Source organism: Pristis pectinata, chromosome 24 (genome assembly GCF_009764475.1).
Source record: "Pristis pectinata isolate sPriPec2 chromosome 24, sPriPec2.1.pri, whole genome shotgun sequence".
NCBI lineage: Eukaryota > Metazoa > Chordata > Chondrichthyes > Rhinopristiformes > Pristidae > Pristis > Pristis pectinata.
The window spans coordinates 7238446-7265238 of NC_067428.1; the positions used below are offsets into that span (position 1 = coordinate 7238446).

General features: G+C 42.0%; 1 protein-coding gene across 1 annotated transcript in view; it reads right to left on the reverse strand.

Annotated features, from left to right (window-relative positions):
- LOC127582347 (receptor-type tyrosine-protein phosphatase delta-like) overlaps positions 1 to 26793 on the reverse strand; it is a 439637-nt gene that overhangs the window by 33475 nt on the left and 379369 nt on the right. The window contains exons 23-27 of the mRNA XM_052037503.1: positions 26688 to 26785; positions 22774 to 22897; positions 12184 to 12359; positions 7651 to 7770; positions 2042 to 2196 (exon numbers count right to left, since the gene is read on the reverse strand). Of these exons, the coding sequence (XP_051893463.1) occupies positions 2042 to 2196; positions 7651 to 7770; positions 12184 to 12359; positions 22774 to 22897; positions 26688 to 26785 (673 nt within the window). The remainder of the gene's footprint in view (positions 1 to 2041; positions 2197 to 7650; positions 7771 to 12183; positions 12360 to 22773; positions 22898 to 26687; positions 26786 to 26793) is intronic.

Below are 26793 nucleotides of genomic sequence, written 5' to 3' on the forward strand. Positions count from 1 at the left end.
GTCAAAAAAGGGTTGCTCTCCACATGATGGCGTTAAGGAATGTTCAGATGCTTGTGGCCGCTGAAGAGACAGAGGTAGGAGTTGTGGCGTCACAGCGGCACAGTTGCATGTTCTCCCTGTGACCGTGTGGGCTTCCCCCTGGTTGCTCTGCTCTCCTCCCATGTTCCAAAGACGTGCCAGTGGGTTAATTGGCCATTATGTGTAGGTGAGTGTGGAATCTGGGGGAGTCAATAGAAGCAACACACTGGAGGAGCTCAGTGGGTCGGGCAGCACCTACGGAGGAAAGTGGACAATCGACGTTTCGGGCTGAGACCCTTCATCAGGTCTCAAGAGCTCGATCCTCCATCAAGATTGAGTTGATGGGAGTGTGAGATAGAATGGGATGCAGAGGGTTATGTGGGAAAGGAAATTATGGGATTTCTCTGAGAGCCAACATGGACACAATGAGCCAAATGGCCTCCTGTGTGGATAAACGATATGAGAAAATAATTGTTTTGGATGAGCTGACCTTGTTTTGTGGGCAGAGCAATGGAAATACCAGCTGCCCCTGAACATAGAATCACACAGCATGGAAACAGGCCCTTCGGCCCACTAAGGGAAATGGACAGTTGACGTTTCAGGTCAAGACCCTTCATCTAGAACTGAATGGGTCAGATGCCTGACACACTGAGTTACTCCAGCACTTTGTGTGTTGCTCCAATTCCAGCATCTGCAGAATCTCTCGTGTCTCCCTTCAACCCACTGAGTCTGTATTGACCCACTTACACCAATCCTTCAGTAATCTCATTTTATTCCTCCAATATCCCCCTCAACTCCCTCCACATCCTACCACTTACCCACAGACTAGAGGCAATCAGGGACAACTCACATGTATTGAGGATGTGGGAAGAAACCAAAGGAAAGTCATGTGGTGACAGGGAGAATGTGCAAACTCCTCAAAGACAGTAGCTGAGGTAAAAATCGACCCGGTTCTCTGGAGCTGTGAGGCAGCAGCTCGAGAACCTCCTACGCTCTATCACCCAATGTGGCTCAATACCTTCAAGAGAAATCTGATTGAGGCCCAGGGGAAAAAGCTGACAGAATGATTGGATTCACAATGGACAATCGGTTTATGGCAAGCTGCTAGAACAGTATTACTGAAGAAATGCTGGGCGTAAGAAGGATGATCACAGATTACAATAACTTTAAGTATTTGGAGCTGAGCTTGCTTTTCAAAGGGTGATGCATATCGAATAGATATTGGTTCCAAAATGGACATAGCACCTGTAAAATGAAGGGTCAAAATATTGGCTGAATACCCATCAAATAATCACAGTAAAACAGTGGAAGTTGCTGCTCTTTAATAGACTTTTGTTCTAAGCTCAGGGTAGGATCTAGTGATGTGCATTTGGGCTGAAATCTGTGTTGATTATAAACACTAACAGTATTAAACTGTCTGGTGTCAAAAATGAAATATATATTGATACATAGGGTTTTTGTTTGGTGTTCAGCCAGAGGGATCATGGTCTGGGAGGCAGAGGTGATGCATGAATGGAATAGCACCTGCTGGTATTAAACTCATGCGGAGAAAACCTTCTCTCCATCTCACCGCTGACCACTGTTTACGGAATCAAACCATGCATTTCCCAATACATCATTCATCAAAGAAAAAATTGCATGGAGCCGAGTAAACAGTATTTAAAAAATAAACAAGAGATGTGATGAGGTTCACTTTCATTGGCCTACAGTCATCCAAAATTAAGGGCAGCCATGTAGTTGTTCATTTCTCTCTCGGCAGGCTATAACCAGAAGAGACGTTCCTCACACAAGACTTATGGATTTTCCAGCCATACTGTTACCCATTTATTATGGCTCCAGCCCACTTAAAATGAACCCCTTGGTCAAGGGACTGGCCATAAAAAGGAAGGAGAGAGTAATCAAATTTAGAGCTTCTTTGGTGTCAGATCCAACTCTGAACTGTAGGACAGCTCCAGTGACATTTGCAATAACAATTTAATGGAGGTGGAAAACAACTATTTCCAGAGTAAGGGAATGACTCTACCTGCAGTGCACCACCACCGGGCCAGCATCAGGAGGATTGCAGGTTTTCACTCTTCTTAGGAATGCGAGGAAGGGGGTCGGATACTCGGGAACACCATGGTCAGGCCAAGCTGTGAACTGAAACTGACGAACCTCCCTCTTCTCACTGGAGCCATTCTGAAAAGAAAGACCAAACAAAAAACTTGTATAGTGCCTATCCCATCCATTCCGGAACATCCCAAAGTGCCAAAGCACTCCTCTGAAGTGTAACACTGCTGATATGTAGGAAGGAAAGAGCCAATTTGCACACAGTAAGCTCACACAAGCAGTAAAGTGGCAATCAGCAATTTTTAAAATATATTTCCTTGGTATCATGTGGAATATCGGCCTTGATATTAGTGCTCAGGACATGAGGTGGGACTCCAATGTACAACCTTCTGACTCAGAGGCCTGGGTTCTACCATCTGACCTTTCTCTAAGATAATTTTAGTCAGACAAGGGGTGACTGAAACATTTTCTCTGTTTCTCTTTCCACAGATGTTGCCGGATTTGCTGAGTTTTTTCAGCATTTTCTATATTTATTTGGTCAGAACAGTTTCATTTCAAAAAGAATATCCTTGCTGGGTATGTATTACACAGATTTGCAGAAGTCCTGGGATTGTCACAAGGACAGGAACTAACAGTAAATAGGTTGCAGAGTAAAACATCAAGGTGCACAATGAGTATTGAACCTCAAGTGTTTTAGGAAGTTTGTGAAGTTTTCAAAAAGAACACAATTTCTGCAGCAGATTCAATCCGATTTTCATTTTTTTCTCTATATTAGCAGTTAAAAAGTGTTTTGCATCTGAGACAGGGAGTGACATTTCTATATTCTAAATATCCCTGCTTTATACATAATTTTAATTAGACCTTGTAGCATTAATTATGGTAGTTTGAAATTGTACTGCTTAGAATAGGTGCTGTTTGTAGAAGTTATTGAGTGGTGCACACAGTGAATAAAAGACTAGTGCCTGAATAGTAAAAAAGTTTCTCATAACTTGTTGCAGTTAGGAAATTCTCTGAACAATTTCTTTTTTAGCGCTATGCAACTGACTTATTTTCCTTTTTTTCCTTACCTTTTCACCCCTTTGGCCCTATCCCACACACTGCACAGACAACTCCCCACTACCAATCTTGATTCTAAACCCCACCCACTCTGAAGCCCAGACCTTGATCAACCCACAACCTCCCTCCCCAAGATCTGCCACACTCCATATCCCAGAATGGTCACTTGGTCTCCCTTCTGTTCCCCTGTCCCCAGGTTCAGTCCCAAAACCTGCAATTCCCAAGGTTTAGGGAATCTTTCTGTTGGAAGTGACACAGGGACAGCAAGCCAAGTTAGTTCAATGGAAGGGATTAGCAGTGAGGGAAAATCGTAACTATGGTGTCATATAAATTCTTTTTCAATTTATTTTATTTATTTTAAGATTCTCATTATTTAAAAGTGTGTTTCTGATTGATTTTTTTGAATATTATTTTCTTAACAACATAATGTTTAATTGATTCTTAATAAGTTTGCTTCTAAATCTGACAGACATTCAGAAACACTCAAAAAACTTGTCACCTTAACCAGCCAGCATATCCTGGTTTGTGACTTTGCAGCCAGTTCATGGGGAGGGGTTGCCCTGCCATTGCCATGTGAATGGATGACATTCCTCATTGAGCCATTGGCATGGTGAAGGAACCTGGAGCTTATTGAAGAGAGATCATTCACCATTGGGAATTCCTATAACCACTGGGTCTTCCTGGTGCGTTGCAGGGCCTTGCCATTTGAGATCTGGAATTCACCTGTTTACACACTAACATTGGGGGCTGGGGGGCAAGCTTGGACTTCAAGACCTTGGAGACTGTAATCAACTTTTTGCTGTTCATCTCAGTTTTGCAGGGGACTGATATCATGCTGGACTACAGTACAGTTCACCACTACAGCTGAGCAACACCCTGACCACTTTCCACTAAAACGGACTTTGTTTTTCTTTTGTTCCAATTGTGTCCTTTCTTATAAAAAATGTGTATAATTTAATTTTAATTTGTTTTTCTTGTGAATGTTGCTTCTACGATGCTCTGTGCCTGTGGTACTGCCGCATGTAAGTTTTCCATTGCATCTGTGCATACATGTCCTTGTGCATATGGCAATTAACTCGACTTTTACTTTGACCTTTGAACATACATGTGCAATGCCACTGAGCATCCTCAGAGAGACAAAGAGAGACTTTACCATGCATGCAAACTGTTGTAGGCAAACGGTGGAGATTTTCTTAGCAGTAACACATTGAAGAGCACATACAAACAGGATACAATCAAGATGCAAATGTGTTACTGTGAAAGGAAATGATTTCACATAAGCAGAGGCCTACTTGAATAACAAACCCTTATTAATACACTGTAATTGTGTCCTTGAACATTTTTCTCCCCCAGTCTCTTAAAATCCTGAAGTGATTCACATTGCCCATCTGTAGTTTGATTTGTTCCAAAATCCGCATGGTTTGGGCAATTAAGTGCATCCTCATGGAAGCCAAACTGAAAGTTCAGCAGGTATGATGAAACACTCTAGAGCTTAGTATAGGAAGCTTGGTTACTTTGAGGGATTGTCACTGTTCCGAGCAACCAATATTTGTCTTCATTCTTGGATACCGGCTCTTTCATCTTCAGTAATAAATCGGTCCCACTGCCAGATACCAGCTCCTTCATTAACCACACACTGTTACTCTCATCCTAAGATCCCAACTCTCCATTAACCACACACTGTTAATCTCATCCTAAGATACCAACTCCTCCATTAACTACAACTACACAAGTCCACTCTTAACCTGAGATACCAGCTTTTTCATCACCCACACACAGACACTTCCACTGTCAGATACCAGTCCCACTCACAGACATTAGTATCGCCATCATCCAATAGCGATCTTGTTCAGCCCTCAGATGCCAACCCCCTTCACTTTCTATAGAGCCTGTTCCATTCTCAGATAAGAGCTTCTCCAACACCAATAGAGAACCTGTCCTATCCTCTAAATCCTTCACTAACACACAGCTATCACACACATACAACTTAAAATGGGCATGAACATTCTCCGTTGCAGAAGTTTACTTGGACTTATTACGGTTTCTATGTTTCATTTGGTTTCAACTTGGCACTTTGGTGGCAGCTTTGCCTCTGACTCAGAAGGTTAGGGGAGAGGTTGCTGCACAATACTTCAGATGTATTGTTACATCAAGGACTTGTCTGGGATATTTGGTGGAGACAAAATTTTCTATGGTACCACAGGAAATAGCAGGGGAGCTTGCCAGCATTTTGGCCAACGTTTCTCTCCAACATTCATCTCATTTCACATTTGGGGTATGTACAGAATCCAACTTATACTCTGCATGTGCCTTTAACATATCTGCTGTATCGTATGTTTTTGTTGTCTGTGCCCATTGCCCTTTAATTGGGCAACTCCCCAACATTACCATGCCCAATCCTTTACAGTCTTTACTTCTTTCAACTCATTACAGCTCTTAAAATTCAAGACTGGTGTGACAAAGTATTGCTTTTATATTTCTCTTCCTTTTCATTTTCAGTCTTGCCTTGGGCTCTGGTAAATATAAGTTCATTGCAAAGTTAGTGCAGTGATTGTTCAAAAGAGGAATATTAATAGATAGAGTGGACAGCCAGTGCCTCTTTCCCAGGGTACCAATGCTCAATACAAGAGGGCATGGCTTTAAGGTAATGGGTGGGAAGTTCAAGGGAGACGTCAGAGGGAGGTTTTTCACCCAGAGAGTGGTTGGTGCATGGAATGCGCTGCCTGGGGTGGTGGTGGAGGCTGATACGTTGGGCAAGTTCAAGAGATTGTTAGATAAGCATATGGAGGAATTTAAGATAGAGGGATATAGGGGAGGAAGGGGTTAGATAGTCTTAGGAGTGGTTTGAAGGTCGACACAACATGGTTGGCCGAAGGGCCTGTATTGTGCTGTATTGTTCTATGGTTCTATGGTTAAAAGTGAGAAGGATCAGAAATTTCCTCGCTTGCAAACCAGAATTTCCTGAGCTGAATGGTCTGATTATGAGAAGGAGGGACACACAGATTACAGGCAAACCCCACATTACAGAAGTTCGCCGTTATGAAATTCACAAATCACTACCCAGAAATCTGAGATATGGAATAAAATTCAATGTGGGAAAATAAATAAATAGAATTAATTTTAAAATTAAATAAATAGACAACATTTGTTGTTTCTTTTAAATTTGTGTCTATGTTTGCATTTTTCCCAACTCGCATTTCTTGACACATGCACAGATAACATGGCGGTTTGCTTCAGTGCGATGGACTCATTTTGCTGTCTAGCAGTTTTTATTCAAGAGCTTTTACATATTATTACCCTCAAGATGTATGAAACAGGGTTAACTGTAACAACCTAAACAACTTCATAAAGGAATTTCACTGGATATAAAACTTAATATTTTACGAAGCTTTGATGCTGGAGAAAACCTTTGTGCAATAGCTAAAGTTGTGGGACTTGTTACACCTGTAGGCACTTGTGACTCCAAAATGCAGCTGCTGGCCACTTAGAGATTTGCTTTGGAAACTGACAAGGCAATCTCGTAAATGGCTCCCCACCTTGAACTAGTAGCTGCTTACTCTCATTACTGTCGAGAGATAAACATCCCATAGGAATTTATCTCCACTTGTAACATGGGATTCAATGGGAAATAAGGTATTGTATTATGGAAAGTTGCAACATAGACAATTTTCAAGGAACACAATCCCTCTGTACTTGGGCTTGTCTGTATTCTATAGCTTATAATCATTGTTATTGTCAGATCATCATTGTCTAATAATCATCTGCCTCTGGAGCATGTTCTGGTCAAAGATTAAGAATCCAAAGCAATTGGACTTCCATTTCATTTCATTTCATTCCATTTCAATTGGGTTGTGCCTCTTTGGGCCGGTTGCTAATCCGAGAATGATGTGTCACAGTACTATCATACTCTTGTCTTGAGTCAAACAGAAGAAGTAGCCTCTCTCATCATTCTGACACATCACAAAAAAAGCTAATGAGTTGGAAGAAGACTATTTGGTCCACTGAAGATTGTCCCAGTAGCATTCAATTCCTGGGACACTCATCCTGAGGTCTATAATCCCTGGAAAACCAGCCCATAAAACCAAGGCAACTTTGTTCTATTTCCTGTCATATCTCTTACTAGTTGTTTTTCCTTATTTCAGGGTGTTCTTGGTAATCTTACCTCTTTGGTGGATAATTCCTACATCCCACATTACTTGTAGACACTCAAGATGTTTCTAAGTTAATGGTGTGAAGAACTAACTGGCTCACCCTACCCCTCAACTGTATTTTGAATATACCCAATGCTGTAGATTCCACTTCAACAAAACTTAAAAACTTGTTTTCTTCAAAATTAGCTTTCCTCCAAGTTAGATTTATTTGCTACAGTCCCAAATCAGTTTGCCTTCAGAATTCATATTATCTAACACTATCATTTGGTGCACCTTTCCTGACCTGTTTTTCTCACAGTCTTGCACTGTTCTCAAGTCCTAAATTCACAACCACCATTAGCAAGTTTAGAGTACGTTAATTTGTAGAATTAGTTACCTTGTGTAGGCAGAAGTTTCGAACACAGAAGGTGGCCAACTCAATGGTGTCCAACAGAGTCACCTGTATCATTCCGTAGGTATCTGTTCCTCGGCTGGGCCAGTATTGATCGCACTTCACCTGGACAAGGGCACAAGGCACAAATAATAGGGAGCGTCTTTACAGACAATACATACAGATATCTGTTAGAAACCATAGTTACAGGCAGTATGATTAGAAACCAGTACATAGACACTGTATGTAGATGCCAGTACAGAGACAGTAGACACAGTGGAAGGTTATAGATATCTGTACAAGTAAACCATTTGAGAAAATAAGAACATATTAATGGAAGCAGGAGTGGACCATTTGCCCTTCACATCTGTTACTCCATTCAATAATATCATGGCTAATCCACTACCTCAGCACTACCTTCCTCCACTAACTCCATATCCCTTGATTTCCTTCATAACCAAAAGTTTCAATCTCTGGTGTGAATATATGTGACTGAACCTCCACAATATGCTGGGTAGAGAATGACAAAGGTTCACTGCTCTTTGGTTGAAGAAATTTCCTCTCGTTTTACTTGATACCTGTGCAGAGATACAGCATATAGGCAGCAGTACTAGATTCCTCTACAAAGACATTGGGTACAAGTAGTAGGTGGGTATAGACACCTATACAGAGACTCAGTGTATAGGCAACAGGTATCAATATATGTACAGAGTACTGGGTACAGGCTACAAACATAGGTACCTGTACAGGCACACTGAGTCTGACAGTGTGCATTGTTAGATGCACAGAGACATTTGATAGAGGCAGGAGGATGGTTATCTTCCAGAGTTTGTGCTTACATACACTAGGTACAATCTCTCTGTTAGCGTTACCCTATTACAGCGCCAGCAACCCGGGTTCAATTCCGGCAGCTGTCTGTTAGGAGTTTGTATGTTCTCCCCGTGTCTGCGTGGGATTCCTCTGGGTGATCCAGTTTCCTCCCCCATTCCAAAGACATACGGGTTAGGAAGTTGTGGGCATGCTACGTTGGCGACGGAAGCGTGGCAACACTTGTGGGCTGCCCCCAGAACACTCTACGCAAAAAGATGCATTTCACTGTGTGTATCGATGTACATGTGACTAATAAAGATATCCTATATTTTCTTTTATAAAGACAATGGATACAGAAAGAGGGCTTCCCCAGGGTGCTTTAGTTTCCTCCCACATTCCAATGACATATAGATTGGTGGGTTAAATGGCCACTCTAAGTTGCCTTGAATAGGAGAATTGAGGGGAATGTGGGGAGAATAAAATAGGTTAGGATAGGATTAGTGTAAAAATGGGCACTTGATGGTCAATGCAGACTAGGTGGGCCAAGGGGCCTATTTCCGTGCTGTATCTCTCAATGACTCTAAATATGTACCGTTGCTAAGTACAAGCAGCAGGTATGGAGCATTGTCTAGGGACACTGGGTATACGCAGTTGCCTGTACGGACAGTGGGTGTAGGCTGTAAGTGTGGATACCTGTTCAGAGAGATTGGCATACATGATGGGTATGGATACTTGTACAGAGATTGTGGGCACCATTGATCAAGAGAGAGGCAACAGTTCAGATGAAAGGATATAGGCCTGTAACACAAACCGTGTTTCTCTCTTCAGAGGTGCTGCCTGACCTGCTGAACATTTCCAGCACTCCTGGCTTTGTTTCAGATACCCAGCACTTGCAGTTATTTTGATTTCCAGCTTTCTCTGTTATTCCTAATTTCCAGGTTCTGCTCATACAAGAGATGAAGGACAATGGCATTCCCAGATGCCGGCATTCCCAGATGCCAGCATTCCCAGATGACAGGGCTGGCGGAAGTTACAGAGTTAGGAACAAGCTGGGTCTTGGAAGCAGAGTTGTCAGTGGATTGGGAGCTGATGCAGGCAAGCTGTTTCAGTGGGGGCCAGAATCAGGGTGGTGACTTGGAAAGTTTAGTGGGGAGTGGAGGTCAGACAGGGAAGCACTGGAATAATCACAGGGGTGAAAAACATTGAGGATTCAGCAGGCATTTATTGAGGCAAGTGATGTTACAAAGCACATTGGTATCATTGGCACAAGTATCAGTTCACAAGGAATCAGTGGCTATGAGGGCACCATGAAATGCAAAGAAATATAACACAAGGCAGATGTGGTGGCAGTTGGACAATCAGATAGAACTGTTCAAACTGGTGAAAGGCAAATTTGGGATTATTCTGCAGTAAGGTGTGAACTAAACCTCTGGTTAGAACTGAGGAAGCAAAACTCTGTCCAGGGCAGGTCTGAGATCCCTCTCGGATGGATAAGCCACGAATGGCCAAATGGCTCTTCTCACCCATACCTAACTGGGGTAGGCACGGTAGTGTAGCAGTTAGCGTAACGCTATTACAATGCCAGTGACCCGGGTTCAATTCCGACCGCTGTCTGTAAGGAGTTTGTACATTCTCCCCGTGTCTGCGTGGGTTTCCTCCGGGTGCTCTGGTCTCCTCCCATATTCCAAAGACGTATGGGTGAGGAAGTTGTGGGCGTGCTATGTTGGTGCTGGAAGCGTGGCGACACTTGCGGGCTGCCCCCAGAACACTATGCAGAAGATGCATTTCACTGTGTGTTTCAATGTACATGTGACTGATAAAGATATCTCTTATCTTAATGATTCAATAAAAACAAACAAAATATTTGCTGGAAACCTGAAATGAAGACAGGACGTGCTGAAAGTACACAGTGGGTGCATTAGTGTCTGTGCAGAGGAAAGACAGTTTAACCTTTTCATTGGAGATCCTTCAGCTGAGTTGAAATGTTTAGCTGTTTTCCTTCCTTCAGACACCGACGGCCCTGCTGTGAAGTTCCAGCATTTTGTTCTTATTTATGTTCAGATATTACAGGGCTGCTTCACAGGGACGTCAGCTGCACCACATTACTGAATCACATCAGGTTTAGCAGGATACTGGATGCCACATCCTCTCTGAGGGACACTGACTCAATATTAAAGACAGGTCGCCTGCTATTTGCACTCAGAGTTCACAGTCCTAAGCAGTAAAAGAGGCTGCTTAAGCAGCCATTGATGAGTAGAGGGTCCAGCCGGGTCCCTAATGGCAGGCTGTAGTTGTTGTTTACCAGCAGTCAGTCGATTGAAGCCTGCTTTATGCTAAGTGATGCAAACCACAGCAATCGACACAATATTGAGGAGACTGAGTGCAGTGGCTGCACTTAACCTTTCATGTGGCTCAGTGGTGCAATCTCTGAAAACATTCTAAAGCAATTCAAGTGGTGTGAGGTACTGAGCGGTACAGGACTGCGGCTGTGTGGGCGATCATTTTGTGACACAGTAAAAGCTTCCGATCAAAATCACCCGTTAATCTGTTTGGGGTGAAGTGATCTGAGGAGCAAGTTTTGACCAGGACACAGAGCTCACAGGTCATCCAGAGCTGAGTGGATCATCACATCTGAATGTGTGTGTGAGGAGGATCTGTACTAGCCAATGGTTGAAAAGACCACAGTTGCTCATTATCTATGGTCAGGTGTGAAGTACGCCCATTGGGTGAGGCGCTGTGTTACCGAGCTGATGGAAGAAGCACGACAGCATCGTCAGTGGAGGAGGGAGCTACAATAATGAAATCAGATCTCTGTCCTGAGCTTCCTGACGGGTGATTTCCCAGATGCGGGTCGGTAGGCTAGGGTGATAGGTAAATTGTCCCTAGTGTGAAGGTAGGCGATAGAATCTGGGGCATGTTGATGGGAATGCGGGATTAAAATATGGAATTAATATGGATTAGTGTAAGTGGGTGGTTGTTGGTTAGTGTGGACTCAATGGGCTGAAGGGCCTGTTTCTATGCTGTATCACTGTACGACTCCTTGAATCTTTTACTTGTCAATGTAGACTCCTGGGTTTCACTATTTACAAAGTTCAAAAATTGTACAGTCTGTACTCAACTTAGCCTACCAACCTGCCCGTCTTTCGGAAGAGCGAGGAAACACATGTGGTCACAGGGAGAGTGTGCAAACTCCACACAAGCCTTTAGATATCACTGGTTATCCCTCAGTAGTGCTAGAGGTGTTACCAATATCATATCAGGGATGAGGCACCGGAGGACTGGAGAATCCAGGATTGATCTCCTTACGTTTATAGATCCCAAGAAAGAACGGTCCTAACACTGACCTTAGGTTGACCTCTTTGCATCAACCAGAGAAATATCCATTCTCTGCCTTCCATCCCTTAGCCAAATTCACACCCAGCTTCCCTTTCACCCCTCGTGCTTCTACTTCCCATATAGCTGTATTAATAGATTCTTTATCTTGTGCCTCAACCCACAGTACTGGAGAACTACCTTCATCAGCCCTCTCTGTTCCTCAAAGAACTCACTCAGGTTAGTCAAACGCAATGTGTTTTATCCAGCCTTGATTCCCACATTATTAAAGTGGTTATTCTTGGTTGTCCTGAGGTCACAAAAAAACACAACGCTGTGCAAGCATTTAGTCATCCTTAATGTCTCTGTCATATTTTCAAACCTGAAATCTGAGCATTGAGGAAAATCCACTCCTACCCGAGATTTTTCCTCCAGTTTTGTCATCATGACGATAGTTGCACTCCTCTGCTCCCAGACCATCCTCCAGAAATCCCCAAACGTCTCTGGCAGCGGTCCCTGTGTGGCAATGTAGGCATTCTGCTTCCGGTAGCCATCAATGTAGTTTGCATTAATGTAATCACTGCCCGAGATACCTGTCAGTTGGGAGCAGAAAGAAGGGGTTAAAAAAAAACATTAATCATATCATACAACAACTGGAAGCCCCTTTTCACAAATTGTTGCTCTGCTGTGACCCAGATTTCCATCAAGCTGGGGTTTGAATAACTATCAAAGAAATGTGTTGATTATTTCAATGCAGTGAGAATTAATTCACTTGAAGTAGAAATCACGAGAATTAGGGATGGGACAGAAAGAATAGAAGGGGGTTGCTGATAGGTTTAGATGAGATTAGTTGGCCCAAACAATCTGTTTCGGTGGTGCCAATCCTATCTAATCTCTGTAATTCAACACCAAATTGGCCAAGTGAGAAGTTACAAGAGCAGAGTGGGGGTAAACTGTTGAAGCTCTTAAATCGGTTGGAATTTTCCAGCTGTAAATGAGTAGCAGGTAATTGTGTCATTGCCCTTCCACTGACACAGGCTCACTGTTAGCAGCCTATACAAAAATATACCTTACAACTCTTTGTTAATGAGGCAGTACTACTCTCAGATCTCACTGCATAATCATCTAATTGAAGAGCTTCCAATTAATTTGCCAGCAGCAAATTAAACTGAGAAGGAGCCTTGCCAGTTATAACTATTAGAACCATGCGTTCAAATTTCCTAGATAGTCATGGAGAGTGGCTCAGTGCATCATTATGGAACACTATCTCCTGAAACTAAGTTCACATTCTGCACTCAAGCCCACCTCCTACTCTACCTGTTTCTTGGATCTGACCCAATCAGGCACAAGAAATTGTGAAGCAACAAACGACGTGTGGAGGAACTCAGCGGGTTGAGCAGCATCTGAGGGAGGAAAGGAATTGTTGATGTTTCGGGTCAAAATTTGCAAGAGGATTCCAGCATCTGCAGTCTCTTGCATCTACAAGAAATTGTGTGAGGTTGAACCCAAACAACCTCCGGCTTGCTTTAAGGCAAACTGATATAAGGGGCTACAACAGCCGTAACCAATGAAAGCAGAAAAGCCGAGTTCCTCAGATGAATTTTAAATGCCTGCAAGAAGCCCCAATATCTGCCAGAATTTTCACAAGGCAAAGGCTTACATGAGACACTGCAACAGCGTACAACTTCCGCCCCGATGAACAACAATAAGGAAGCAGTTGCATGGATCAGTCATCCAGGGACTTGGATGAAGAAAAAATGGAGATGTGAATGCATATCCCACCATGTTCCAGTGATGTATTTTTATCCTCCCTCCTCTGTTCTTGTTCATCTCCCTCCATTTACAACTCCTTCAGACAGAGCAGCTCTGATGAACAAACCTTCACCGTCCTTTCTCAGCTGATGCCATCAGCTTTTGCAGTATTCTATCACTGCATCACCACCCCCCCACAGACACTCTCTTTCCATATAACATTTTATAATCCAGTGAAAACATTAAGTACAACCCAGAACTACTGGAAACACCTGATGTTTGTAATGTACTGTACTGTGTCGCTGCAATGAAGTTAACTTTCATGGCATTTAGACTCTGGGCATGCATTCCCATGACAATAAACTTGAATTTGAACTTAACAAAAATTCAGACCATTCGGCTCATCAGATCTATACCCGCTCACAAAGCATTTCCATTCCTCTATTGATTTTCCCCTTGTTCTCTAAGACACTCCCATTCTCTGCAACTTAACACATGCTTGTTTCCTACCATTTCCTGATTCTGATGAAATATCATCCACCTGAAACATTAATTCCATTTCTCTCTCCATAGATGCTGCCTGACCTGCTGAGTATTTCCAACATTTTTCGTTTATAATTTTGTATAGTTTCCTGAACTCTGACTGAATATATCACACCTAAAATGAAAAACTGAAATGAACACCTTGAGGTCCATTCAGTTAAAGTGTTGGTGCCCCTTGTAACACCTTAGAAGGGGTTTGGATGGAGCAAGTCAGGAGAAACTGATTCCTCTGTCAATTGGGTCAGGAACCAGAGGTGGCAGTTTATTGGCAGAATTACAAGACAGGGGTGGGGAGAAATGAGGAGAAGTAATTTCAACAGAGAGTTATGATCTGGAATTCACGACCTGAGATCTGTTGGGGTCAGATACTACGGGAATTTTTAAAGGGGAGTCGGATGTGTATATAAAAATGGAGGAAGAACTGGAAAAGGGACTAAACTGGATAAATATCAACAAGCTGGTGCAGATGTATTAGGTCAAGTGACCTCTTGCTGTGCTGTGTGATTCTAAGATCTTGTGGTTGATAGGGCAGTACAGTCCAGAACTAGTGGAAAAGCCACCTGATATCGAGAGCCCCATTGATTGCAATTATATAGTTTTTGAGATGAATTGTTATATGCAAAGCAGCTTCAGTTGCGTTTTACTTTCAAACCATTGGCACTTGGCTCTGACTTTACACCAGCCATTCTCAGTACCGTGATGGTGCATTTCCAGAATCGATAATGAGGTATTGTTTTATTGAGCATTATGTGATGTGGAGCAATAAAAAGACACTCCACCAATGAAACCAGGGCCATCAAGGATCATGGAAAATCCCACTTCTTGGCTTAACCCATTCATGCTCCACATCGACTTCATCCACTAACTCCGGCTGCACTTGTCCCAGGAGGTTCCATCACCTGATCTCCTGCCAATATCCACCTCACCTCTCACCATTGGTTATCCAACACTTCTAAATTCATGACCATACATTTGGAATGCTATTGACTGATTTTGTTTTAAAATCATTTTTCAGCATCAAGGCAAGCATTTATTGTGCACTCCTAATTGCCCATGAGAAGGTTGTGGTGAGCCACCTTCTTGAAGCACTGCAGTACTTTGGGTGAAGGTATTCCCACAGTGCTGTTGAGTAAGGAGTTCCAGGATTCAGACCCATGAAAGAATCTATTTCCAAAGCAGGATGTTATGTAACTTCAAGCTGAACCTGCAGGTGGGGCTGTTGCAATATGCCTGAAGCCCTTGTTCTTCTTGGTGACAGAGGTTGCAGATTTGGGAAGGAATCAGATGGTTCTTAACTGTCAATCAAACAGCTTTCACTATGCAATATTTTAATTAAAAAATAAACTAAATTCTTCAAAGGACAAAAAAAAACCCACAAATTCTTTTAATGTTTTTCTTCGGTTGTCTCGCAGGTGGCTCACGGCAATGTCTTGGAGATTCCTGGAAACCTCAGGATAATCCGGCTACTCCAAGACGTTAACGTTCTTGGACATTCACCTTCCATCCTGGATTGGCCCCCACACTCATCAGTGCTCTCAGCCATTTGTAAAGCACAGATACAGGTCCGATTTTCTTGTTGTGAATCTCCTATGTTTGGGGAAATATGGGGCACTGACTGTAAAGTAGACATCACTGACAGTGGTCTGTAATGTTCACCGTGGGAAGGTGGTCCCAGTGTAGTAATGAGGAAAAGCAGGGAGATATAAGGAAAGTGTCCACTCTCACTCCACTTGTATAGGGGCATTGTTGTCAAAACCAGTTGTGGAATATAAAGCAGCACTAATCTCCTGAGAAAAGCCTTTTGTTACATTGCTTCTTGCTGTGCCCTTTCAACAGCTAAATCTCCCAGAACTACAGAACCTTATGCACTTAACCCCTGCCTTTCCTGCTGTAACATTTCCATTCTTGTATAGTTCAGGGCTCATGACAACCTTCCTTCACTTAAGCTTATAACTCACTTCTACTCCTGAAGGTACTGAGGGCGTTCAATGTGTGGGACCTTCAACTGAGACATTAATCAAGGATTATCCATTCAATTGGGATTAGTTCAGTGTGTCCTGATTAACATTCCTTTCTGGAAAAAACCCAGGTCAAGGAAACCTATCTCCTGCCATAGCCAAAGCAGGTAGTCTTGTTTTGGACAACTGTGCCTGAAATATGGTACTCCCCAGGAAACCAGAGTGGAGTGCAGTCCATCTCCTGCTATTGTCCTCTCGCTCATTCCTGCGCCATCCATTTCAACCTTCCCTAAAACATAAATATGGAAGTTTGACGATTATATGTGGATGATTCTGGATTGCTCTAGCATGTGTAATCAATGATAACTTAATAAACTTCATCCATGGGTATGAGCCCTTGTAGTATGCAGCAAAGGCTACACAACAAACTTCAGGATGATCATAAAACTTCAGGACCTTAAAGTGGAGGGAACAGATAGACATATCCAGGCATTGACAGTGCTGGGATGCTTGGCCAGTGGATTTCTACACAGTTTGGCTGCTGTTCTCCCCTAATGAACAATACCACCTACAAAACCTTTCAGGACTTCAAGGACATTACAGACAATAGTTAAATGTAAATTCTTTCAGAGCATGTTGCTGCAAGTATTAACTCAGATGACCGGACTTGGCAAACAGACTACCAGCCTTAACTTCCCAGTGTCACGTAATGAGCAACACTTCAGTCAGGTACCAGAAGAGTGATGGTTCATTTGGGACTGTCCCTTGCATCTTCAGGGAAGGAATGAAGAAAATTGGCCAGAATGTGCCAAGAAAGGAAAGTGAAAGGAAGAACAAAAAAGTGTTTTATTTCTAAGATGTTACTGGGAAAAAATTAATTCATAACAGTCCACACTTCAGGCCAGCCACATAGCAATACAAAGCAGTGTGGTGTTCCAACAAGGAACAGCCACTTCTCTCTGAATATATTTGTGCCAAACATGAAATAATGGACAAACTAAAGACCTCAGGCTCAACAGCTTTCAAGGAGTTAATGGAGAGTCATCAAAGGTCATCTGAAACCAATATTCTGCCTCCCCACCATAAACGAAAGCCAATTTTAGTCTGTGTCATTTGCTAAATTGATTGGGGCCCAGTACATTACTATATTGCCCCATAGCATGTTTTTTCAAAAGCTGAGTGTTCCAATTCATCATCCATATTATGATGCACGACCTGATCCCTACAAGCTTCCTCTGTCATGGCTAAGTAATTTCCAAGCCTGGCCCAGAATGGCCATTGGCTATAATTACTTGCGCCTCCAAGATAATCAATTCCCTGACTGACAGAAGGTTCCTCATTACATTTTCCCAGAAATATACAGCGTAAATCACACAGAAATTAGTTGTGTGATAGATCAGTGAAACTTTAAAAGATATTCTGAGTTTGTGTTGTCAGCTTGCTTCTTCACACTGAAAGAAACCTTGCCATTGATTTCTATTGTTTCTCTATTTAGAAGTACTTTAGTAAAAGGTGATGCACATTCCTTAGCAATGACAAACTGGATTTAACAGAATACTGTCTTTAGGACACAAAACAGACATTGTCATGATGGAGGAAACATCAGGAATCTTTGGCATGGTAACTGATGATTGGAATTGAAGGAGATGTGCAACTCAGCACCTTGCACTTTTAAATGTTTTTTTAGCATGGGTCCAGAGATGGAGTAGGGAGATGGAAGACATGCCTATTTTCACAGGTGGACACACTGTTCTTGGCAGGAGTGGGCATCTGGACCTACTATTTTGTACATTAATGCAAAATAAGTCACACAAGTGTATTGCAGGGTTCTGAGTGGGAGTAGAGGGCAAATTTAGTTCTTATAACAAATAGGTTGGAAAGCTTGGCTACCATGGTGAAAAACTGTTCAAAGTAGCATCTTTTGATTATACAGTGGTCTCAATGTTGTTACACAGAATGTCATTACTGTTTTCTCCCTGCCCCTTCATTTCTAGTCCAATTTTTCAATGAGTCTCTATGGCCACTGGAGTCTGGTTGGGCATCTTAGTTGGTTTCCTCAAATCTAGTGGTCCAAATCATGTTGGAAAAGTAGCAAGCCCAGAAATGCCAGTGTATCCTGAAGATCCTCTGGATTGTGAAACAGTGGCCGTTTTGCCACAGTCACTTCAGACTGGGCATTGCATATTTTTGTGGACTAAATCATATTGTCTAGTCCTTGTCTCCCAAGGCTGGGCTAGGAACCAACATTCTTATTAGACGATTGGAAGAGAATGAATGAGCACTCTACTTGGGGATCGATATTGGTTCGGATTCAGGAATGAGGTCAACGTAGTGCCAGGGATGGGGCAATTTACTACAGACGCAATGAACGCTTACTTGCAGGCTTGGTGCTGTGGGATTTACACCACATCTCTCCAATGATGACAGGGTGCAGGTTCCCTTGCATTGCTCTAAAGGAGTGGAACAGGGGAATGATATCATCCTAAGGGTCTTGATGTGGAAAATTGGGTGAGAGTAACTCTGGGTGAATTTTCTGATTGGCGTGTTTTGACCCAGAAATGGTTGCAAAATGAAATTCACTCTGGGTCAAATCAATTTTCAATTTCTTAATGCAGTAAGAAACTGGAAAGTGAGTGGTATCAGTGACATTGGTTGATCGTTGCTTTTAGTGAAGCAACAAACTTCAGACGCTGGAGATCTGAAACAAAAACAAAAGCTGCCAGAAACACTCAGCTGCTCAGGCAGCATCTGCGGAGAGGGAAACAGAGTCAGTGTTTCAGGTGAATGACACTTCATCAGGTGACTTTGTTTCTTTCCCCATACACGCTGCCTGACCCTACTGAGTAATTCCGGCATTTTCTATTTTTTTCACTTTAAGGCTGTCACCTCTTAAGGATTGTTTCATAACCAACTGCTTTCTGGGTTGCTTTGTAGAAAGCTCCAGAGATAGTCTATGAAGAACACTTGAATAAACTATACACATTGTTTAAACTCTTAACATCTTATGTGTAAAAAATGTGTACATTTCTCAATGGACTTCATTAAATGTTAAGAACCAACTGAGCAAACATACTCTGCACAATGGGATCAAAATTTCTTGCAATGTTGTCTTAAAGAAGCACAGCATCGTTGATGTACAAATTACCAGTCAGTTCAGAGCTGAACAAATATGTTATGAGTTGCCAATCTACAAAGCTCATTGGTCAATTGATCCCACTCCTCCTTCTGCTTCACACAAACAGCAGTTTTCCATCAACAATGCACTTTACAACTGAAGGATGCTGGAGAACGTTTCACTTATGAGGCATGCCTCAAGATGCTCTGCTCAAGAAAAGTCCAGCCCTAGAACTCAGCTTCCTCCTCCTCTCAAACCCCCCCTGCCTCCTGTCCACTCCTGACCTTCTTGTATATTGCTCCAATACTTCTCAAAGTTCAGTTGCTTCAGAATTCACAGTTTGCTGAGACTCATTCACAAGAGTTTTAATCTTTAATCTTTAATCCTCTCAGTTTCAATTTTCTTCCTTTCCTTCTAAAATCTACAACCCCCTAAAACCTAAATTTGGTCCAGGTAACTACTGCTTACAATTTGCTACACCATCTCTCCTGATGTCAACTGTAATCATGCCCAATAATGTGACTACCTTCTCCCAAGTACCTCAATAAAAGAGAAAAAAAACTGCAACTAGATTTATGCTGTATCAGACATTGATGCATGCTTTTTCTCTTATTTACTGATAGAACATCTTGTTTGTCATTGTTATGGCTTTGCAGATTTTGTTTTTGGCATATAGCTCTTGATTTGTTTCTTAACATCTCCATGTGAGGGACGGTAATGGGAACTTAAGGTAAATGCCATTTCATAAATAATGACTGAAAGATGAGATGCTCCTGGAATACCGAAACTGCAGAGGCACTGGCCTATCAGTAGCTTAACCACAAATAACCCTGAGGTCATTTAATGACAACTTTTCTGTTAAGGTCAATGGCGTAATGATGGATCAGTCATCTCATGAGAATATAGGAACATTCCTTTCAACAAATGCCATAATTGAGCACCCAATTAGAAGCATGGTGGTATATTAGGCCAGGAATTCACGAACTGGCAGCGAGATGTGGCGGAAGGAATAAAAATAGAAAATGCCGGAAAAAAAATGCAATTTTTCCCCCCTTTAAATTAGATTGTTCAAACCTCCAACAGTACAACAGTGGAACACAATAGTGCAGCTGGAGGGTAAACTCAGATTCTGCATAATGTGCCAGCTGTACCACTATTTCATTAAAATTATTTTAATCAGTTTCTTTAAGACTGATCTCAGTCTTAATTAAAATGATCGGAATATTTCCCATTCCTCTCTCTCATTTTGTATGCCACCCTGAATGTTCTCAAATGCCAGTGATCATTAAAACAGCTGTCCAAAAACATGCCTGATAAAATTAAACTCCAGCAGTAACAAGCTCTTTCTATTCATTCCCTGTGTCACTGGATATTCTGACTCAATGCTGCAAGAAGTCAGGCTCAGAGAGAATTTAGAAAAGATTTGACAATGAATTAAATTTGCAGCAAATAAAGCTTACATCTCACCAGCCTGGTAGTTCAATATTTAAGAGAGACAGGTCCCAAATGGGCACTCTACCTGGTTAATGCAGTTGCATGCCAATTTTTATCTGGGCTGTAAAGAGACACTGACTAAGTCCACTTACTGCGTCAACTGCTGCAAATTCCAAGGACAAATTGATCATCATGGCTCCCCCTCCAATGGCTCAGAGAATAAAGAGCATGAGGCAAGGGCAAACGTGCACACACACGCACAAACACACAGGCACAAACTCCTGCTCCTACATCCATGACACACACACAGATGCACAAGCACATACACATATATATCCACACATGTGCATGTGCATACATACAGACACATGAACACACACACACAAGAGGCACAAAGGCACACATTGATGCATGCTTTTTCTCTTATTTACTGATGGAACTTCTTGTTTTTCAATGTTACAGCACACTGGCACACACACACACGCACACCACACGAACACACACTGGCACACACACACACACTCCCTCACACACTGACATACACACCACACACACTCACGCACACCACACACACACACTGACACTCATACACATTGACACCCACACACACTGATACACACACCACACACACTGACACACATGCATACACACCACACACACTCAGTCACGCACTGACACACACACCACACACTGACACACATTGACACACATGCACACACACCGCACACACTGACATACACACCACACACACACACACCCTCACTCACACACTGACACACCCACCACACACACACACACCTACACCTACACACACAGACACAGACAGACAGACACACACAGACACAGACACTCACACACACACACACACAGACACACACAATTCTTGCTGACTCTTGCTGTAGTTGAATATATGTTGACATCCAGAAGTCACATTTTGGAATTTAGCCCAGGTAGCCCTGCTGCATCCAAAGTTTGCACATGAGGAACGGCTGGTTTTCTGATTCACCTGTTGATCTTGAGCACCTCTGTAGCAGATAGCAGTACTTCTGAACAGGCATGGAGGAGCATATAAATACTTAAAAATCAAGAGATATGCATCAAATGCACAAATTTCCTGAATCAGCCATCAGTTTAATTTCAGAGATAAAGTTAATAGGTGGTCTGGATACCAAATCTCCAGTAGAATTCCCAAAAAAACCCCCAAGAAAGACTCAGCCTCAGGCCTGAATTCATGGCTTTTCTTGACAATACTCTGTTCTCCATTGAACTGAATAACCAACACTGATAAATATCCAGCTTTGATCAACGCAATCAACATTGGCCAACAGTGCAAAGTGGGAACTCAGAAGTCTTGGAAAATGTACTTATGGATGAGGGGGAAGAGTGATAGGTTCCATTGGATAGAGGAGGGAGTATATGGAAAGGGCAGTGGTGCAATCAAGATCAGACTGTTCTGAAAACAATACCAGTGTCAAGTATCTCAGCTTTTGGCCTAAAACAAGAACCAATAAGAGGAAGAAAGAGAGATAGAATAATGGGAACAGAAAAGACAAGAATGAAAGGAAAGAGGAAGAGGCAGCTAGTCCCTCGGGCTGACATGCAGTCAGGATGATGTTTAGTAACCTCAGAAGATCACCAAAGCTAAATGTAATGATCGTTAATAAACATGTTTAATGTTATGTTAATACAGAGCTTAAAAACGTACAAAGAAATTCCATACAGAACATGTGAACTAAATAAGATGACGAGACTCATTTACATGGAACAACTGTGCTATATCATTGGTGAATCTTGAAATATATACACACCCTTTAAAGAGTCACATTCTCCAAATAATTTTTCCAATATTTGTCAAGTAATCCATCTTGCGACTGAACATACCAAGTATTTTCATTGAATGCAGGAAAATATTACCACTGCATGGCAATGATGAACCACATTGTTTTGGGGAGGATTTGAACTTCGGTCCCAGTAAGTTACGTTAATCCATCTGCTGCAACCCCTCAGCAGAAAGTGATTCTTCAATTGTGGATAGACAGAAAGACAGAAGATCAAACTTACACAGAAAAATGGACAATGTCTCAGAGGATCCAACGCACTGGTTAAAGATCAGACAGTGTGGATTGAATGACCTCACAAATTACTTTGGATGTCCCTATTCAGATATCTGAAGACAAGGTCCATGGTAAAATTTTGGAGACTCACCCTCAATCGGTGCCAAGATAACTCTGGAATGGTCATATGCAATCACATTGGCGTAGCGGTTTTTGGGTTTGTTCACTTCCATGTTTGAATGTTCCCATGTGAACTGCTGGCCAGGATCGATTGACTAAAACGTTGAAGGGAAGAGGAGAAAAATGCAAGAAAGATCTTACTATTTGTTCAATCTTGCCACATTATCAATTTCAATATTCACAATCATATTCTTCATCATTCCATTCAATTATGATATAGAATGATTTACTAAAATGTATTATTACTTCTAAGAGGCTGCTTTTTTTTTCATTTTACACCCTTCCCATTTCATTTCTTCATTAAATTCAAAGAGTAAAATGAGTTGCTGATTTGCTACTAGCCATTTTGTACTACTGTTCAAAGTCAGTCTATATCACTGACTCAGGAGGACCAGAGCAGAAGTAGGGAACAGTCCAAATTTGTTTATGCTTTGTGAGATTAGTGCTTCCATTTCCATGCAGTGTCATAGCATTGAAGCTTTGCCACTCAGCTGCTTCACAAAGATGTTCTTAAATGCTGAGGTAAACCAGTCAGTTGCCTGCATGAAAGTACCTGCGTTCAACATATCCTGATAGAACCAGGATGTATTCATTGGAGCCTGGTATCATTTTACATTAATGTGCAAAAAGTCATTGACAAAGGGGAAACCTTCCATTAAAATACTCAATGTGCTGATCCCAATCTTTCACATTAAATTGGCTTCAAGCATGCGTTTGTACTATAAATGGAAATTACATTGTTCTTCGAAGAACAAGTTAAATACAAATGTTATGATCTATAAACTAGGTGTGGAAGAAGCTAGTTAGAAAGGCTTGATCCCATTAGCCTTTTAATAAAAGATGCCTGCAAGCCCAAAAAGAGAACTGAATCATACTGTACAAAAGGAGGCCATTCAACCCATTGTACCGATGCCAGCACTTTGAAAATTAGGTCCCACACTTGGGTTTTAACCTAAATTAGTTTTTCTGATATACTTGTCCAATTATCTCCCAAAATTTCTAATGGAATCTGATTCCAACATGCTTTCAAACAGAGCATTTCAGGTCATAACCAACATGAAATAATTTCCCTTCAATTTCCCTCCTGTTTTTCTGTCAATTATTTTAAACCTATGACTTTTACTTATTGACACACTTGGAGGAAGTTTCCACCCACTTGCTCTGTGTAAACCCATCATGATGTATTGTTAAGGACAGCAGCGTTTTAACTGAGTGAATCTTAACACTTTTGCCTCAACATTTTATTCCATGCGCATTATATCCATCAATTTGACAAGTGTAAGGGAAAGTAGCTCCAGCAAGTTTAAGTGGTTAGATGTGGAATGAAATTCACCCTTTCTGCTGTAACAATATGCAGCAGCTTCAAAGCTTCCACATTGATTCCATTTCCCAAGGCAACCAATTTGTGGTGACTCTCTGTCAAACTTGGGGCAGTAGCCTGCTGTTGAATGAACTCCCCTGATTTGAGATTGCTTTAAGCTCATTACACAAACCTTGAGTCTCCTACAACTTTTACTGCCATACCTAAGAATATAAAGAGGAATGTATGAAGCCTTGGTTAGGCCACACTTGGAAACATTGTGTGCAATTCTGGTCACCCCATTACAGGGAGGATGTTGAAGCTTTGGAAAGGGTGCAGCAGAGCTTTACCAGAGGGTATGAACTATCAGGAGAGATTGGACAAATCTGGGTTGTTTTCTCTGGAGCATCGGAGGCTGATGGGAGACCTGATAGAAGTTTATAAAATTATGAGAGGCATGGACAGTCAGATAGGGGAGACAGTCAGAATCTTTTTCCCAGGGTAGAAATGTCAAGTACTAGAAAACATGCATTTAAGGAGAGAGGGGGCAAGTTTAAAAGAGATGTGTGGGGCAGGTCTTTTACACAGTGGGTGGTAGGTGCCTGGAATGGGCTGCCAGGGGTGGTGGAAGAAGATACAATAGTGGCGTTTAAGAGGCTGTTAGATAGACACATGAATATGCAGGGAATGGAAACATATGGATTATATACATGTAGAAGAGAATTAGCTTAATTCAGCATTGTGTTCAGCACAGACAGTGTGGGCTGAAGGGCCTGTTCCTGTGCTGTACTCTTCTATGTTCTATGAATCAGGAAATCAGTAAAACTTCAAGAATATAAGTACCATCTCTTCTTTCATGTCTTTTTTTAAATGTAATGTTTCACAGCTTTAGCCTGGTTTGACCTCCACCTTTTTGTAGCCTCCATCCAGAGAGTAGCCAATCACAGATATTGCCTCTCCTGCCTGACATTCCCAATTCTTCTCCAGTAAGATAGAGAAGCTCTTAGTCCTGTCAGCACAGATAAAGTAATGGGTTTCAAAATAGGTTTGGATCCTCTGATATGGTGTGTTAGTGAACTGATCCTGAACATCACCATGGCAACCCCTCCTCTTTGCTTTTTTATCCTGTTGGGTGAAATGGAATAAGTCCAACGCGTTTCCTTAATCCTACTTTTCACCTTCCTACAATCATAGAACTTCAAAGAATAGAAGGAAACCATTCTGCCTGCCATAATTTGGCACTGCATGAAAGAATCCATTCTCAATCCTATTCCCCACTTTGTCATATAACCTCATAGCTGTTTCTTTATCAAATATTTATTCTCCTCCCTTTTAATTCTATTTCCGTCAGTATTTACAGGAAAAAATTACATAGTCCAGAAACCAACTGTCTGCACCTCCCATCATGAGCCATAGGACAGGCACAGTAGTGTAGCAGTTAGTGTAACGTTATTACTGCGCCAGCGACCCGGGTTCAATTCCCGCCGCAGTTTGTAAGGAGTTTGTTCGTTCTCCCTGTGTCTGGGTGCGTTTCCTCCGGGTGCTCTGGTTTCCTCCCACATTCCAAAGATGTACAGGTTAGGAGGTTGTGCTCATGCTATGTTGGCGCTGGAAATGTGGCAACACTTGCGAGCTGTCCCCAGAAAACTACACGCAAAGATGCATTTCACTGTGAGTTTCAATGCATATGTGACTAATAAAGAAATCTTAAATCTTATAGGCCACTGTAATGGGGCGGGCACGTTTGGCAAACATTGACCACTAGGATCATTTAACTCAGCTCAGGCTAGGCTTGGAGATGAGGGCTTCTGGTTTGTAGGGTTCCTCACAACTTCAGGCTCTGGATTTACTCAGTAAGGCTAACCCTTCCTGCAGTCCTGCAGTGAGATCACACAATCACTGATAAATGAGTTACAACAAACTCAAGGGGGTCGTTAAATCACAGCCTGGGCTCTAATTTCAGCTACTGATGCTTAACCAGTACTTAACCTTTATATTCACGGCAAAACTCTAAATTTCATTGATCAAAATAATCATTACAGGTTAAACACTATACTCTGTAAGCTGGCATCTCAATGGGCTGAATGGTCTCCTATGTCAAAAGAAAATATGAAGTATGAAAATAAACATCCGTAAAACAAAATCTGATGGTACCAAGGGGTTTCCTGAGTTAACAAATTGTTTATTTCAAGATCAAAATGACAGCCTGTTTGGTCAATCATTCCAAACAGGCTGGGAGAGTCTGGAAGAAAATCTTCTTAACTTATCCATGCATAAGGTGAGCCATTCCTGGCAAGATCATATTGTTTAACCCATCCCACGTCTCCCATGAGGGTGTAATGATGGTACTACCACAGTGAAGGAGCAAGTAGTGTTTGGTGCATTGGAAGTCGATCTTATGCGGTTATTTAGAGAGACAAAAATGTTCAAACCTACGCAGTGGTTAGAAACATTGGCAGCTGGTTGTGATTTTGACTTAGTGTCAAATTTCCAAAAGAATGCAAATCTCTGCTGACTTCTCTGAGATAAAGAACTCGCGAGCTGCAAATACAATAGATTCATTTTTAAGGTAATTCATACTTTACCTCATACTCTTGTGAAAACTTCAGGTTGTCATTTGCTTTCAGATGCTCTGTGTGCTCGGCGAGCTCTGTAATGGGAATCGGTGGGTGACTCATCATGCCTGTGAAA